The 17,136-nt window shown below is 42.0% G+C and overlaps 1 protein-coding gene and 1 pseudogene across 1 annotated transcript in view; one reads left to right on the top strand and one right to left on the bottom strand.

Moving 5' to 3' along the window:
- HYDIN (HYDIN, axonemal central pair apparatus protein) overlaps positions 1–17,136 on the top strand; it is a 421,369-nt gene that overhangs the window by 377,656 nt on the left and 26,577 nt on the right. The window contains exons 75-80 of the mRNA XM_025370321.1: positions 2,453–2,660; positions 3,162–3,383; positions 8,720–8,889; positions 11,367–11,565; positions 13,404–13,562; positions 16,259–16,536. Coding sequence (XP_025226106.1) covers positions 2,453–2,660; positions 3,162–3,383; positions 8,720–8,889; positions 11,367–11,565; positions 13,404–13,562; positions 16,259–16,536 — 1,236 coding nt within the window. The remainder of the gene's footprint in view (positions 1–2,452; positions 2,661–3,161; positions 3,384–8,719; positions 8,890–11,366; positions 11,566–13,403; positions 13,563–16,258; positions 16,537–17,136) is intronic.
- On the bottom strand, positions 316–430 carry LOC112614884 (annotated as a pseudogene).

Below are 17,136 nucleotides of genomic sequence, written 5' to 3' on the forward strand. Positions count from 1 at the left end.
TGGCTCACTGCAACCCCCGCCTCCCAGGTTCAAGCAATTATCTTGCCTCCGCCTCCCAAGTAGCTAGGACTATAGGCACGCACCACCATGGCCAGCTAATTTTTTTTGTATTTTTAGTAGAGACAGGGTTTCACTTCATGATAGCCAGGCTGGACTCAAGCTCCTGACCTCAAGTGATCCACCCGCCTTGGCTTCCCAGAGTGCTGTGATTACAGGAATGAGCCACCGCACCCGGCAACAATTTTTTATTTTAGCTTTCCTAATAGGTGTGTAGTGATATCTCATTGTAGTTTTAATTAGCATTTCCTAATGACTAATAATGTTGGGCATCTTTACATGTGCTTATTTTCCATATGGCTGTTGTCAGGCCTGAGGGCCTCATCCTTCGTTGTCAAGGGGAGTACTAACCTTCTCTCCTTTCATACAACACATACGTGCTTATTTTCCTTCTATGGATCCTCCTCAGTGAAATGTCTCCTCATGTCTCTTGCCAGTTTCCTGCTCAGCCTATTTGTTTTTTATTGTTGAGCTTTGAGAGTTCTTTACATGTTTAGGTAGTGCTGCCTTGGCGGATACATGGTCTGCAAATATTTTCTCCCAATCTGTAGTTTGTCTTTTCCTCTTCTTAACAAGGTCATTCACAAAGCAAAACCTCTTATTCTTGATGAAGTCCAAATTATCTATTTGTCCTTTTATGGACTGTCCTTTTAGTGTTTGTTCTGTATCTCTGAATAGCCCTAGATTCAGAAAATGTTCTTCCATTATTTTTTCCGTAAGTTGCATGGCTTTAAATTTCAGGTTGTAACCCCTATTTTATTAACTTATAAGGTATGAGGCTTCGGTCAAAGCTTTGTGGGTTTTTTTCAACTTTTATTTTAGATTCAAGGGATATGCATACAGGTTTTCTACTGGATTTACTGTATAGGTTTGGGGTACACATGGTCCCATCACCCAGGTACTGAGCTTAGTACCCAATCATTAGTTTTTCAACTCTTGCCTCCCTTCCTCCCCTGCCCCTAATAATCCCCAGCTTCTATTGTTGCCATCTTTATATCCATGCATACCTGATGTTTACCTCCAACTTATAAATAAGAACATGAGGTATTTGGTTTTCTGTTCCTATGTTAATTCGCTTAGGATAATGGCCTCCAGCTGCATCCATGTTGCAGCAAAGAATGACCTCATTCTTTTTGTGGCTGTGTAGTATTCTGCGGTGTATATGTACCACATTTTCTTTATCCACTCGACAGTTGATGGGCACCTAGATTGAGTCCATGTCTTTGCTATTGTGAATAGTGCTGCAATGACCATGAGAGTGCATGTGTCTTTTTGGTAGAATGACTTTGGGTTTTTTGGTTTTTTGGTTTTGTTTTGTTTTTTGTAATGAGATTTTTGGTTTTTTGTGTTGAATGATAGTTCTGTTTTAAGTTCTTAGAGAAATCTCCAAACTGCTTTCCACAGTGGCAGAAAGATTTTAAATTCCCACCAATAGTGTATAAGCATTCCCTTTTCTGCAGCCTCGCCAGGATCTGTTGTTTTTTACTTCTTAATCATAGCCATTCTGACTGGTATGAGATGTTATCTCATTGTGGTTTTGACTTGCATTTCTCTGATGATTAGTAATGTGAAGCATTTCTTTATGTTTGTTGGCCACTTTTCTGTTTCCTTTTGAGAAGTGTCTATTCATGTCTTTTGCCCATTTTTTAATGGGGTTAATTGTTTTTTGCTTGTTCAATTGTTTAAGTTCTTTAGAGACTGTGGATGTTAGACCTGTGTCAGATGCATAGTTTCCGAATAATTCCTCCCATTCTGTAGGTTGCATTTTTTTCTCTGTTTATGGTTTCTTTTTCTATGCAGAAACTTTCTTCCTTTCTTTTTTTTTTTTTTTTTTTTTTTTTTGCGGGATTAATTGGGTCCCACTTGTCAATTTTTGTTTATATTGCAAGTGCTTTTGAGGACTCAGTCATAAATTCTTTCCCAAGGCTGATGTCTACTATGGTGTTTCCTAGGTTTTCATCTAGTATTCTTACAGTTTGAGGTCTTACATCTAAATCTTTGATCCATCTTGAGTTAATATTTGTATATAGTGAAAAATAAGGGTCCTATTTTATTCTTCTGGCTTATGGCTAGCCAGCTATCCCAGCATCATTTATTGAACAGGGAATCCTTTCCTCGTTGCTTATTTTTGTTGACTTTTTCAAAGATCAGATGATTGTAGGTGTGTAGCTTTATTTCTGGGATCTCTATCTTTTTCCATTGGTTTGTGTGTCTGTTTTTATGCTAATACCATGCTGTTTTGGTTACTATAGCCACAAATCTTAAAATCTCATCATAATTTCGAGTTATGTTCCCTTTTCCTCATAATGAATCTGCTAATTCAGTAGACTCATATTTTTTAAGGTTTTAACAAATTGGCCTAGTCAGGTAATCTGCTGTTTTGTTCCCCAACCAGGTTCCCAATTGATATTTTCTTCACACCAAAGCAGGAAGGAGATGTGAACTTTAATTTGATCTGCAATGTGAAAAAGAAAGTCCACCCTCTGACATTAAATGTCAAGGCCGAGGGCTACACTATGAATGCAGAGATCAAGTGCAAGGACAGGACAGGCTCCATCACTCTGTTGACTCCCAACCAGACTAACATTGTCAACTTCTATGAGGTAAAGGTGTAAGAAGACCTTGCTATCTATCTCAGCTTCCATTCTGACTGGGGAAAGTAGTAAAAATGAATATGAGCTGAGTCTTTCTGCTTCAAATGCCAGAGAGATCAGGAAAACAGAAACACTCCAAGAGCAACTCTATCCCCATAATGTATGTAGATATGATGTGAATGCTTTTCTTATTTTATTTTCAGGGGGGTGGAGAGATGGTGGGGAGAGGAAATAGTGCTTGTGTTAAACATACAGGAACTACCTGTATTTGACTACCAACAAAGGTCTAAGAACTAAATTGCCACTTTCTCTATGAGATATTGAGAGAACCCCAACACTTAGTAGCTCTTGCTGGAATATCTGACTCCATTAGGCTAAAGATAGTCAAATCACCATCGTCATCTGCCATCCTTATTTCCCAAAGGATATTTTTCATCAACATGTTACAAATGCTGACCCCAGACAAAGGAACTATGGTTTGCATTCCCTGCTCTGTTCTCTGTCTCCTAGGTGGAGTTAAATGAATGTGTCCAGTGTGAATTCAACTTTATCAACACTGGAAAGTTCACCTTCAGCTTCCAGGCAGAGCTGTGTGGCTCCAAAGCCTTGCTGCAGTACTTGGAATTTTCACCCATCGACAGCACTGTGGATGTAGGGCAGAGTGTACATGCCACCCTGTCTTTTCAACCATTAAAGAAGTGTGTCTTGACAGACCTGGAACTCAGAATCAAGGTGAGTCCATTTAACATTGTCCAAACTCCAAAAGTACTCTCAGCGTGCTGCCTTGGCAGGTTAATTCTCCTGTGTGTTCTTTATCTTCTCCACGTATCCAGAAGCTCCTAGAGGGTAGCTGTGTTGGACACAGCCTCACAATGTCTAGTACAAAGCCTTCATCAATGGTTAGGTGGATGGGGAGTAAGTGTGGATTGAAAAGCAATTATATTGCAATACATTCACCCATTAAAATAAATAAGAGTGATAGGCAGGGCAGGAAAAGAATGTGTACAACATTTTCTAAGATGAATTATTGAATGAAAAGAAAAAAAAACAAAGAATGGTGATGTCATCACGAATGGCAGAGAAGGACATCCAAAATGCTGCTCTTCAACAGCAATGAGACCACTGGAAAAAATTTTCAAAGTCAACTTTTTCAGAACTCTGAAAATTAATAATAGGCTTTCAACAATTCTAGGAGTACTTACTCAAGAAAAATGGCTGAATACCCATAAAGACAGAGAGTTTTGTGGTATTTTGATTTGCCCTATTCTCTCCCTCCTCCCTCATCCCAGCTCTGCAGTAACCTTGAAAACCAACAATTCGGCAATCAAAGTGAAAGTCAGCAGTCAATCAGATCCTGGAGGAGGTAGAACAGATTGGAACTCCCCAAAAGCCCCCATTCTAAAAGAATTGTCACTATTTGAGCTGTCTAGAAGTTCAATGGAAACCCCGCTCACAGGGATAGCTTTTATTTGACCTGACTCCAGGCTTGCTCAAAAACAATCAGTTGTAATTGTTTAACACTGCAGCTGACTGAGGGAGCATTGACCTTAGGGGCAAACAAGAAGTTCATTGAAAAATTTAAAAGGAGAGGCTGGGAAGAAGATATTCATGGGGGGCTCTGAAAAGCTTCAGCATATTCCCTGGAATCTAGACAGCCATGCATGTATAAGATGTGTGTACCTCCAGGCTGTGTTACTGCTCAGGAGAGACCTGAGAAGGCCCTAAGCTCTTACCTCTGACTAACCTTTAGGTCCCGGGAAAGATAAGGCAGAGTTGGCAACTGCCTGCCTGAGTGTCAAAGGCATGTCCTGCCACACACAGCCCCTCAGCAAAAGCTGTTCCAGGCATTTAAGGAAATGGTTCCAGGCATTTAAGGAAATCTCTGTTCAATCATAAACTGACCACTAAACTAAATGAGCAGAAACTTTATTGGCCATGCATAAGTGAGAATATAGACTTTACTGAAAAAGTTACTAAACAAACTAAGAGTTACAACAGTAACCAACCCTGGGGGAAGGGTGATCTGATTTTCAGAGTTGCCACATTTGTTTTTTTAAATCTCCAGTTTCCAACTAAAAAATATGAGCCATGAAAAGAAACAAGAAAATATAACTCATATACAGGGAAAAAAGCAAAAAAGCAAAAACATTATCTCTGAGTGAGCCCAGATGTTGGACTTAATAGACAAATACTTGAAATCATCTACTTAAAATATGTTCAAAGAACTATAGGACACCATGTCTAGATAACTAAAGCAAAGAATGAGGGCAATGTCTCACCAAATAGAGAATATCAATAAAGATATAGAAATTATAAAAATACACATTTTGGAGTTGAAAAACATAATAGCTGAAATGAAAAATTCACAACAGGAGCTCAATAGCAGATTTCTTATGGCAAAAGAAAGAACCAGCTGTGGCAGATGGGATAAAATTGTTGAAAAGAAAAAGAAAAAATCAGCAAATTTGAAGATGGAGCAATTGAGATTATCCAATATGAAGAACAAAAAGAATAAAGAATGAAGAAAAATGAACAGAAATTCAGAGTCCCATAAGAGATTATCAAGCATAGCAATATACATGTAATGGGAATCTCAGAAGGAGAGAAGAAGGAAAATAAGAGAAAGACTATTTCAAGAAATAACACCCTAAAACTTCCCAAATTTAATGAAATCAATTAAATATCCAGAAAGTTCAATAAATTCCAAGCAGGATAAACTCCAAAAAATCCATACCTAGACACATCATTACCAAACTGTTGAAAGACAAAGACAGATCATCTGGAAGGCAGAAGGATTAACAGCTGGTTTCTCATTAGAAACTTTGGAGGCCTGAAGACAGTGTGATGACATATTCAGTGTGCTGAAAGAAAAAAAAGTTATCAACAAAGAATTTTATATCTAGTAAAACTATTTCTAAATAGTTCCCATTATTCTGCCAATTTGGGGGAACTAAACCAGGACACTCTCAGATAAATAAAATCTGAAAGAATTCATCACTAGCAGACTGGCCTATAAGAAATAATAAAGGGAATCCTTCAGACTGAAATGAAAAGACACTAAAGGATAACTCAAATCTACATGAAGAAATATAGAGCACCAGTAAAGGTAACTGCATAGATTATATAAAATCAGTATAAATGTATTTTTTTATTTGTAACTTTTTCTATCTGATTTAAAAGACAGTTGCATATAGCAATAACTATAAATCTGTATTAGTGGGCTTAGTGTAAAGATGCAATTTGTGTGGAAATAGCACAAAGAAAGAGGAAGTAACAGGGCTATATAAGAGCAAAGTTTTGCCTATTATTGAAATTAAGTTGTTATTAACTCAAACTAGATTGTTATAAATGTAGATGTTAATTGTAATCTTCCTTGCAATGACTAATACAACAACTCAAAAGAATATAGTAAAACAAATGACAAGGGAACTTAAATGGTACACTAGAAAATATCTACCTAACACAAAAGAAGGCAGTAATGGAGGAATAGAAGAATAAAAAAGGCATAATTGGCTAGTAATTTTTTTAAAAAGATATAAGATATATAGAAAGCAAATAGAAAAAAGACATAAATTTTACCTTGTCAGTAATTACATTAAATTTAAATGAGTTAAACTCTTCAATAAAAAGATAAAAATTGGCAGAATAATGGGAAAAATCATGATCCAACTATGTGCTGTCTACAAAAGACTCACTTTGGATTCAAAGACACAAATAGATTTAAAGTAAAAGGATAGAAAAATAAATATCCTTTATTTAAATAATAGCCAACAAGAGCTAGAGTACCTATGCTAATGTCAAACAAAATGGACTTACAGACAAAAACTATTCCTAGAGATAAATAAAGACATTTTATAATGATCAAAAATTATTCCTAGAGATAAATAATTTTATAATGATAAAAGGATCACTCCATCAAGAAATCATAGCAATTATAAACATGCATGTAACAAAAGAGTCCCAAAATACATGAAACAAAACAGACAGAATTGAAGGAAGAAATAAACAATTCAACAATCATAGTTGGAGATTTCAATACCTAGTTTTAAACAATGGATATAACTAGACAGAAGGTCAGCAAGGAAATAAGAAGACTTGAACTGCACTATGAAAGCTCTAGGCCTAACAGACATATACAGAACATTTCATCTAACAACAGGAGAATAGACATTCTTTTCAAGTGAACTTGGAACATTGTCCAGGATTGGCCAGATACTAGGTCATAAAACATACCTCAATAAATTAAAAGTATTGAAATCATGCAAAGTATGTTCTTCAACCACAATGGAAAGAAATTTGGGATGCCCAGCCTAACACATCATCCTTATCAAATCCTCAGGAAGAAGGTGATTGATAGAAAGATGGGGGTAAAACCACTAGAACCTGTCTTCATCTATTTTGTGCTTCTATAACAGAATACCTGAGACTGGGTAATTTATGATGAATAGAAATGTTTAGGCTAACGGTTCTGGACCCTGGGAAGTCCAATATCAAGTTGCCAGCATCTGGTGAGGGCCTTATGGCTGCATCATAACGTGGCAGATAGCATCACATGATGAAAGGGCAGTGGTTGGGGGAAGAAAGGTCGGGGGTGGGGCAGGAGGAAGAGAGAGAGAGGAAGAGAGAGGGAGAGCAAGGAGGAGTGAACTTATTCCTGCCATAGCAAACCCACTCCTACGATGATGGCAGAAGTCCATTCATGAGGGCGAGCCCTCATGACCAATCACTTCTTAAAGGTCCCACTTCCCAATACCATCACAATGGCAACTAAATTTCAGCATGAGTTTTGGAGGAGACAAACGTTCAAGCCATGAAAAATTCCAGGGTGTGTCACTGGCCATTGAGAGTTCAGGAAGCTCCACTGGAACTCAGCAGCAAAGTCACAGCCATCTTCTCTGAGAAAAGCCCAGTTTGTGGCTTCAGAAGGGACCTATTCCTTTTGAGAACTTTTTCAGAACTTACATTTCTTAGAGCAAACAGAAATATAACATGTTACAAGATCTTTCTACTCTGGTTGGCAGAAGAGTTGAAGGTGATAAATTTACATCCTTTTCATTGAATCAGCCACAAAATGTAAACACTTTAAAAGCCTTGGACATTTACCTATGTAACAAACCTGCATATCCTGCACATGTACCCCTGAACTTAAAAGTTGAAAGAAAAGAAAAAGAAAATAAAAGCTTTGAATAAGAAAATGTTTTTAAATTTATAAAGTTGTTTATGATAGCTTGTACCAATGACTGCTGACTTATTCTAATAATGTTTAAAATGAATGTTTATTCTAATAATGTTTATTCTAATGATGCTTAGAATGAATAATAGATAATTTATTTGAAATCAATTATCAATTTGTGAGAATTCACATTGTGAGGAGTTTGTGAAGAGCAAATTAAGTTCATGTACCAATGAGTCACATATTACCTTGTGATTGAGAGTCCAGATGATGACCTGTGCTCTTTCCATCTTTCCACTCTTTCGTCCTTGGCATATTAGCCTTGTTCTCCTTCTTGTCATCTCCTGGTCACAAGATGACCATTTTACCTGACGTCCTATGTGTGCATTCAGAGTGAAAAGAACGGGGAAGAGCGTGAAGGCAAAGAACTTCCCCAGCAAGGCTTTGCCTCTTTATTTAAGATAGAACACCCTCTTGTCCTCTTCTGTTTACATCTCAATGACTGGAACTATGTCTGATGGCCATCCTGAGCTTTAAAGGAAGGTGTAAAATGAAGCATTTGCACCTAGGCACATTGGCATCCAATCAGAGTCCTGCTAGGAAGGAAGTCATGGGGAGTGGATGTTGGGTAGTAACTAGCAGTGCCTGGTATGCCCCTGGACCTTCAAGCTGAATCATTGCTGCAAGAGCAAAGTGGGAGGCAATGTAGGGCCTGATTACAGAGGAACTTTTCTTCAATACACAAGCTTCTAACCTACTAAATCAGAATCTCTGGAAATGGCACCCTGAGACCTGTATTAAAGCACCAACTGCTTTCCAGCTTAACCTGAGGACTTAAGAGCCCTCGCCTCCTACTTCTTCTAATTATGATCCCCCTGCCATTTCCTCCCCACAGATCAGCCATGGTGCAACATTTGTGTGCAGCATCTCAGGCTGTGCTGTGAGCCCGGCTATCCATTTCTCCTTCACCAGCTACAACTTTGGGACCTGCTTTATCTATCAAGCTGGGATGCCCCCATACAAACAAACCCTGGTAATTACCAACAAGGAAGAAACACCTATGAGGTAAGCAGGCTTCCCAGAGCCTCCAGATGATTCTGCAACTGCTTGTGGGCCCTGCAGACTCCACACAGGTGAAGCCCTGCCAAGACAAAAAAAAAAAAAAAAGATTGTGGGAAAGAGTCAAACATAAGTGGGTATGAATCCTGGGTCCCTGTCCCCACAAGTAAAACTAATACTTGGATAGCCATGAGCTACCCTGCTAAAAATCCTCTTTGTGAAGTACGTAAAGCAATTCCAAATGATCTAATGAGAGCTTTTATGACTTCCATTTATTTTCTCATGTGATAGACTTGGAAAGTGAGGTTTGAAGAGTTAAAAGGTAAATTTCTCTGGCCAGTGGCTTTGCAGTAAATAGCAGACCTGTACTGAGCCTAAGCTTTCTGATTCAAATCTAGCCTCTCAGCACCATCCCTGTGTGGGATGTTCTAGTCCAAGGTTCTGGGCCCCATTCAAGACCTAATGAGATAGAATCTCTAAGGGCTGGCCCAAAGACCTGTGTTTACTCAAATCTGTCTATCAGTACTTTAGAGAATTTTCCATAATGATGAAAATGTTGTATTATTGCATTGTCGAACATGGTGGCCTATAGCTGAATGTGGCTTCAGAGCACTTAAAATGTGGCTAGCGGAACTAAAGAACTGATTTTTTATTTTATTTTAATTAATGTTAATTTTAATAACTGCAAGTGTCTAGTGGCCACCATATTGGATAGCACAGATCTAAGTTCAAATTTTAACTCTTCCCTAGTTGTGTGACCTTGGGCAAATTTTTAAAACTCTCTGCGCCTCTGTCTCCTTGCCTGAAGTGGTAGTCATAATAATACTGTCTATGACCATGCGCGGTGGCTCACGCCTGTAATCCCAGCACTTTGGGAGGCCAAGGCGGATGGATCACGAGGTCAGGAGACCGAGACCATCCTAGCTAACACAGTAAAACCTCGTCTCTACTAAAAATACAAAAAATTAGCTGGGCATGGTGGCAGGCACCTGTAGTCCCAGCTACTCGGGAGGCTGAGGCAGGAGAATGGCATGAACCCAGGAGGCGGAGCTTGCAGTGAGCCGAGATCATGCCACTGCACTCCAGCCTGGGCGACAGAGCGAGACTCTGTCTAAAAAAAAAATAATAATAATACCATCTGTATAAGACTATTAGGATGATTAAATTAATTCACCTAGGAACAGTGTTTAGAACACTGCCTGGAACATAAGAAATGCCCAATTATTGTTAGTTGCTGCTGCTGCTGTTGTTATTATTAGTACCCTGAATATTAAATCATAAGTGTGTCATGTAATTTGAAATACTAATTTTAAATCTTATCTATCTATACTCCTTGCATGTTTAATGTAATCTCAGTCTTACTTTGCTTAAGGTATTGAGCTCTATATGTTGGCCTAGCTAGACGCCTTCTCTACAGACTGTAAGGCAGACAAGGAGAGGTTATAATGGAGAGGCCTAGTGCCTTCCTACCCATGTGTGGAGCAGGGTGGACGTGCTCTTTTAAGACCCCTTCTATTTGAACAATGAGTCATAATAATAGTAGCTCACTTTATGGAATATTTCCTCTGCACCCTATTTAATGACTGTTTTAGTCACTTTATCTCATTTAATCCTCACAATAGCCCTAAGAAATAGTGATCACTACCCCCATTTTGCAGATAAGAAAACAGAGACCCATGTGGGCTACATAACTCTTGTGAGATCCTTTGGGTAATCAGTGATAGAGCCTGGATCCAGACTCCTCTCTGCCTGACTCTAGAACATACACTCCTCCCTACTGTGCTTTGTCACCCAATTACTTCTGGAAGCACTTCCTTCTTATGAGAGGGTACAAAACCCTCATGTATAAAACCATGAGATGCATGATCAAGAAATGGAGAATCAGGCTGGGCGCCGTGGCTCACGCCTGTAATCCCAGCACTTTGGGAGGCCGAGGTGGGTGGATCACCTGAGGTCAGAAGTTCAAGACCTGACTGGCCAACATGGTGAAACCCTGTCTCTACTAAAAATACAAAAATTAGTTGGGCACAGTGGCACACACCTATAATCCCAGCTACTCAGGAGGCTGAGGCAGGAGAATCGTTTGAACCTGGGAGGCAGAGGTTGCAGTGAGTTGAGATCATGCCACTGCACTCCAGCCTGGGTGACAGAGTGAAACTCTGTCTCCAAATAAAAAAGAAAAAAAGAAAGAAATAGAAAACTGTTAGAGTGAAGAATATTGGGCAAAGGGTGATGAGCCTTGAGTTTGAAACCCAGTTCAGCCAGGGCCTCAGGATGTGACTTGGAGCAACTTGGTTGTGCCTAAGAGAGTGTGGGCTGGGTCATTGCTAACCTCCCTTCCAGCTCTTAAATGACTTATGTGACTCTAGGACAGCAGGGTAGGAAACCCATCAGTGTCCAGCCCAAAGAGACAAGGAGATGGCATCTGCCCCTCTGGGTCAGACTTCTTGGAGCTTACGCCTGTTCATCTTGATTTTCTGCAGCATAGATTGTCTGTACACCAACACCACTCATCTCGAGGTGAACTGCCGTGTTGATGTGGTAAAGCCAGGAAACACACTGGAGATTCCGATAACTTTTTATCCTCGAGAAAGTATCAACTATCAAGAACTCATCCCCTTTGAAATCAATGGGCTCTCACAACAAACAGTCGAAATCAAAGGGAAGGGTACTGAAATGAAGGTAACAGACAGTCGGGAGGCCTTCAGGTGTGGCACCCTCCTTTCTACCCTTCTCAACCTTCTTTGCCCCCCAGAACCCCTTCCCCCCTCCAGCTGCTCTGCTTCTCTGCCCCAGGCTACTCTGTTGGAGGTCAGCCAGTCCCACTGAGATGATGTTCCTAATAACACAAAGGGGCAAATCGTCAGATCAGACTCACTGAGTCATACATCTTATTCAATACCATACTTTACTGTATCAAAGGATACAGGTAATCACAGACACTAGAGAAATATTCTTTTTCTTGGAGAAATTTGAGACTTTCAGACTCAGTACCCCAAGTGTATCCTTTTCCTTCTGCATCAGTGCATGTTGTTTTCAGGTTTAGTAAATAACGTTTTTAAGCAATGTACACAGACATGTGTTTCAGTGATGGAACATCTTTCCTTAACACCCCATTGATTAGCATTCTCCAGCCAGCCACAGATCCCTGGATATTTGGTTCAAGGCATTCCTTTTACCCAGGCACTCTGGATAGAAAGGGAATGGTCATATTCTGCTGCTTATTCATTTCCTTCTCATATCTAGTAAACATGTAAGGTGCTTGTCTGGTGGGATTATCTGTATTGTAATAGAAGGTTTTGCAAGACTGAAATCCTTCCAAGACTTTCAAGAATGCATAGCATATTTCGGCAACCAGGGGAGGGATGTATTCCCAGCAGCCTTCCCATCAAGCCATAGGAGCAACAGGACATTGCCAACTCATGTGTCTAGACCCAAGCCAGAGACAAGGTCTCTTCTGATGCCATTGGTTCATTCATTTGCCTATTGGTCTTTCACTTGTTTATTTAGCACCCATTATGTATTGGATATTTTGGGAAGATGCAGAAGTGACTAACACATGTTCTCAGACATCGAAGAGCTCATGACTGGTGGGAGAGACTCTCTTGCCTTTTTAAACAAAATGGAAACATGTGGCTGGGTTTAAAGATAGTTGAGTGGAGGGGTGCAGTTTAGTGACTGACCACATGACAGTAACCAGGGGGTGCTGCCCATTGTGGGTCAGGGCCATTCTCAGGGCAGGCTCAGCCTGGCCTTGGCCTGACCCAGGCACCATTTTAATCAGTGTCTTACCTGAGGACTTGGAAGCATAACTACTTTTCTCTGCTTCTATTGCTGCTGTTCTAATCCAACCACCATCATCTCTCCCTCCTGCTTTCTTTCTTGCCCTCTTCAAGCCCATTCTCCATAAAGGAGCCAGAGCTCTCTCACAAACACTCCATACTTCACTGACTTCCCATTGCTCCCAGAGTGAAGCCCCGTCTCCCACTTCTCACTCAGCAATGGCCTACAAGGCCTTGCAAGACCTGACCACCTCTCTAAAGTTGTCTTCTCAGGTCCTAGCTCCCAGCCTCAGGCCTTGACTGGGCCACTCCCTCTGGCTCAGGGCCTGGCCACAGGTTGTCTCCCTGCCTTAGGTTTTTCCCCAATTCCACACTCACTCTGGCTGAAATTGACTAGCTCATACCTTTCTTTAGCTCTCAATGTACACATGCCATCTTCAGAAAGGCCCCCTGAGCCCCCTAGCCTAGTTTCAGCCCCCTGTAATATGCTCTCAAGGTGCCCTGAGATTTTCCTACATATATTTTAACCCAGTTGTACTTGTATAATTGTGTGATGAGTAGTTCAGTGGGTACTTTAGGCACTTAAATGCTTATTGAGCAGGGAAATGCCCACCCAATATGAAGAAGTGAGGGCACAGAAAGAGAAGGAACCACCCTTGCCTCACCAGAGAAGACATATAATGTTTATTTTTCTCTTTAACTAATGAACTCTTCTTCCTACTCTTTCCTGTCCTACAGATTTTAGTCCTAGATCCACCCAACAGGATTGTGAAGTTGGGAGCTGTCCTACCAGGGCAGGTTGTGAAAAGAACAGTTTCCATCATGAACAACAGCCTGGCCCAGCTCACATTTAACCAGTCCATTCTGTTCTCAATTCCAGAACTCCAGGAACCCAAGGTTGGTGCTCAGAGGGGCTCCTAGGGGCCCCTTCATGCTCCCTGATGATGAGGATGGCCATGCTGGCAACACAAGCAGCTCACATTTCTTGTGCATCTGTAACGTGCCAGACCATTCTAAAAGCCTTCCCTGTGCTCCGTCTGTTCATTTTCACAAAAACAGTATAGGGCTTTACACAGTGCACTAGTCCCATACTGTTTTTGTGAAAATGAACATTATTTTCATTTTGCATTTTCATTTCATTTTCCATGTCATCCACTGTCATTTGTTTATTTACATCTCCATTGTGTAGACAGGCCAGTTCTCTATTTTTGTTCATTTCAGGTGTTTCTCCTTAAGCCTTTGTGTGCATCCATGACTCTGTGCTTAAGATACATTCCTAGACTGGGCTCAGTGGCTCACACCTGTAATCCCAACACTTTGGAAGGCCAAGGCAGGTGGATCACAAGGTCAGGAGTCCAAGACTAGGCTGGCCAAGATAGTGAAACCCTGTCTCTACTAAAAATACAAAAAATTAGCCAGGCATGGTGATGGGTGCCTGTAATTCCAGCTATTTGGGAGGCTGAGACAGAGAACTGCTTGAACCCAGGAGGCGGAAGTTGCAGTGAGCTGAGATCACACCATGGCACTTCAGCCTGGACAACAGAGCAAGACTCTATCTCAAAAAGAAAAAAAAAAAAAATATATATATATACACACACACACACACCCCCACACAAATATATATATATAAATTATATATATATATTTCCCCCCCCACACACACACACACACACCTTCCTGGAAGTGGACTCATTGTGTCAAAAGGGAAAGTGTGTTTCAATATGCATGGCCAGTCTGCTCCCTGAAAGATTATCTCACTTTGCACAGCCACCAGCAGTGAGAGAAAAGCATGTTTATTGTCAAGTCTACTTCCTCAAGTTCCCTGAACATAGAAGCTACCAGTCCTGGCCGCTAGCTACTCATCTTACAGTCATTAGTCTTTGCATGAGCCTTGGAAATGCACCAGATATGTTTGATTCCAAGACCAGACTGCATCCATTCCTTCATGCAGTTCATTCTTACACTTACTGAATAATACATGCTAGGTGCTAGGAATAAAAGGTGAATATGACATAGACCTTGGTCTGGTGGAGATCTCAGTCCTTGAGGGTCACAGACATATAAATAGCCCCAGGGCAGCACAGAATCTACAGAGGCAGAGTGTGAATCAGGATCAGGGCTGCTCAGAGGAGGGTTTGGGGGATTACAGAAGGCTTCCCGTGGAGAGGGGCCTGTACTGAACTTTACAGTGTGAAGAGGTGTCCCTCGACAGGTTAGGAAGGGGCGTTCCTCGTGGGCAAAGGTATATACACTTGAAAACTGGATAGAACTCCATATGGAAAGAGCACTGTGGGCCATCTGGGGATTGCAGGGTACAGAGAAACTGGCTGTGAGAGGCCAGCCAAGGTAAGAGACCCTGTGGGCGTCTCATTCCAGTACCCCATGTTCCCTACTTTGCCATCCGGGCAAGATGGGGAAGACTTGTTGCTTCTCTTTCCTTAGTAATCCAAATTAAAGTCCTTGGTTCCAGCATGTCAGGGTCCCTAATAGTTTGGCCATACCAAGTCTGCCTCTTCAGCAGGTCAGATTAAAGCTGCCGGAGTGCCCATGCTGGCGCCAACACCCTGAGGCTAGCTTCCCGCATCATGTTGGAGAAGTCTCTAAGGTGACTTTCCTGTCACAGCTCCGCAGCCCATCATCTCACTCCCTGCTGCCACCGTCCACTCACTGGTGACTGCTCAGTCCTCTGTACCAAAGAGAGCTTCCGGATGAAAAGGGAATTGACCTCCTTAAAGCTGACTTGGATTTGATTTTTACCAGAACTAGAGGGAAGAGAAAGCTGAACAAATTCGTACAGTGGTCCTTGATTTTAGAATACATGAGTCACCTGGGGAACTTTTGAATATGCAGATTCCAGGCCCCCCACCCCTGCCTGACCAGAGACTCTGATTCAGTTGGTCTGGGGCAGGATCCAGGAATCTGCTTTTTTTTTTTTGCTTTTTTTGTTTGTTTGTTTGAGTTGGAGTTTCACTTTGTCGCCCAGGCTGGAGTGCAGTGGTGTGATCTCAGCTCACTGCAATCTCCGCCTCCTGGGTTCAAGCGATTCTCCTGCCTCAGCCTCCTGAGTAGCTGGGATTACAGGCATGCACCACAAAGCCCGGCTAATTTTGCATTTTTAGAAGAGACGGGTTTTCGCCATGTTGGCCAGGCTATTGTCGAACTCCTGACCTCAAGTGATCCACCCGCCTTGGCATCCCAAAGTGCTGGGATTAGAGGCATGAGCCATGGCACCCAGCCAGAATCTGCATTTTAACAACCATACAGGGAAACTGAGGCAGGGAACACTCCTTGAGAAATGCCAGAGCTCTAAGTGTTTCTTATTTCCCATTACTATTTCCTTTATCAGGGAGGAGGAAGAAAGAAGGAAATGCACAAAATAAGTTACGAAAGGGTCAGGAAAGGGAAATGATATTAATCTTCAACATAGAGTAAGTCACAGAAAGTTTAAGTAATTTACCAAAGCATACACAGCTGATGGGAGAGCAGGAGTGAGATCTGACTCCTGTTCCAATCCCAGCAGCAAGACCTCTGGGAACTAAGGCCTTAGGGGCCTCCCACCCTCAGCTGCTGACTCTGGGTGCTGTTTTATTCAGGTCCTCACCTTGGTGCCCTTCCACAACATCACACTGAAGCCCAGAGAAGTCTGCAAACTGGAAGTCAGCTTTGCTCCGAAGAAGCGTGTCCCTCCCTTCTCTGAGGAAGTGTTCATGGAATGCATGGGGCTCCTGCGCCCCCTCTTCCTCCTTAGCGGCTGCTGCCAGGCCCTGGAGATCTCGCTGGACCAGGAACATATTCCCTTCGGACCTGTGGTATATCAGACACAAGCCACGCGTCGCATCCTCATGTTGAACACAGGCGACGTGGGTGCAAGGTAGGGGAGCGGTGCCTCCCACCCGAAGGCTGCAGCAGAGGCCCCTGTCCCTGTACCTGCCCTGGCCTTGTTCTGCAAGAGCAGTCGCTTTTTACTTCTGTCCTCTCCCTTCTACGTCCCCCTGCTTCCCTCAAGATGTGACAGCAGTGGCCTCACTGGGGTGATTGCTGCTACTATGATTACTACAATTGAGATAACAGAAGATATTTTCTCAATGCCTGTTTCATGCCTTGGCATGGCACACGTCATAATCCAACTACGGTTCTATGAGACCAAGGCTGCTACCAACGCATTTCACAGATAAGCGAGGGCCCAACCACAGAGGGAGGAGCACACAGGGCCACGGGATACCAGTGCCACCCAGAACAGAGGCAACTCTCACAGGAAGGGATTGTCGCCAGCATCCAGGATCTGAACCAAGAGGCAGTGCAGGGGACAGTTAAGGCCACAGTCCCAGAAGGGTTTCTGTTCTAGCCCAGCCACTTCCTAGCTGTATGACCTTAAGTACACGACACATGTGTATGCATGTTGATACATACGTTCCCTGCTGTGTCTGTCACTCGTGGATAATAAGATGCAGCCACTTCCTGCCCTTGGCTC

Source organism: Theropithecus gelada, chromosome 20, assembly GCF_003255815.1.
Source record: "Theropithecus gelada isolate Dixy chromosome 20, Tgel_1.0, whole genome shotgun sequence".
NCBI classification, from domain to species: Eukaryota; Metazoa; Chordata; class Mammalia; order Primates; family Cercopithecidae; genus Theropithecus; species Theropithecus gelada.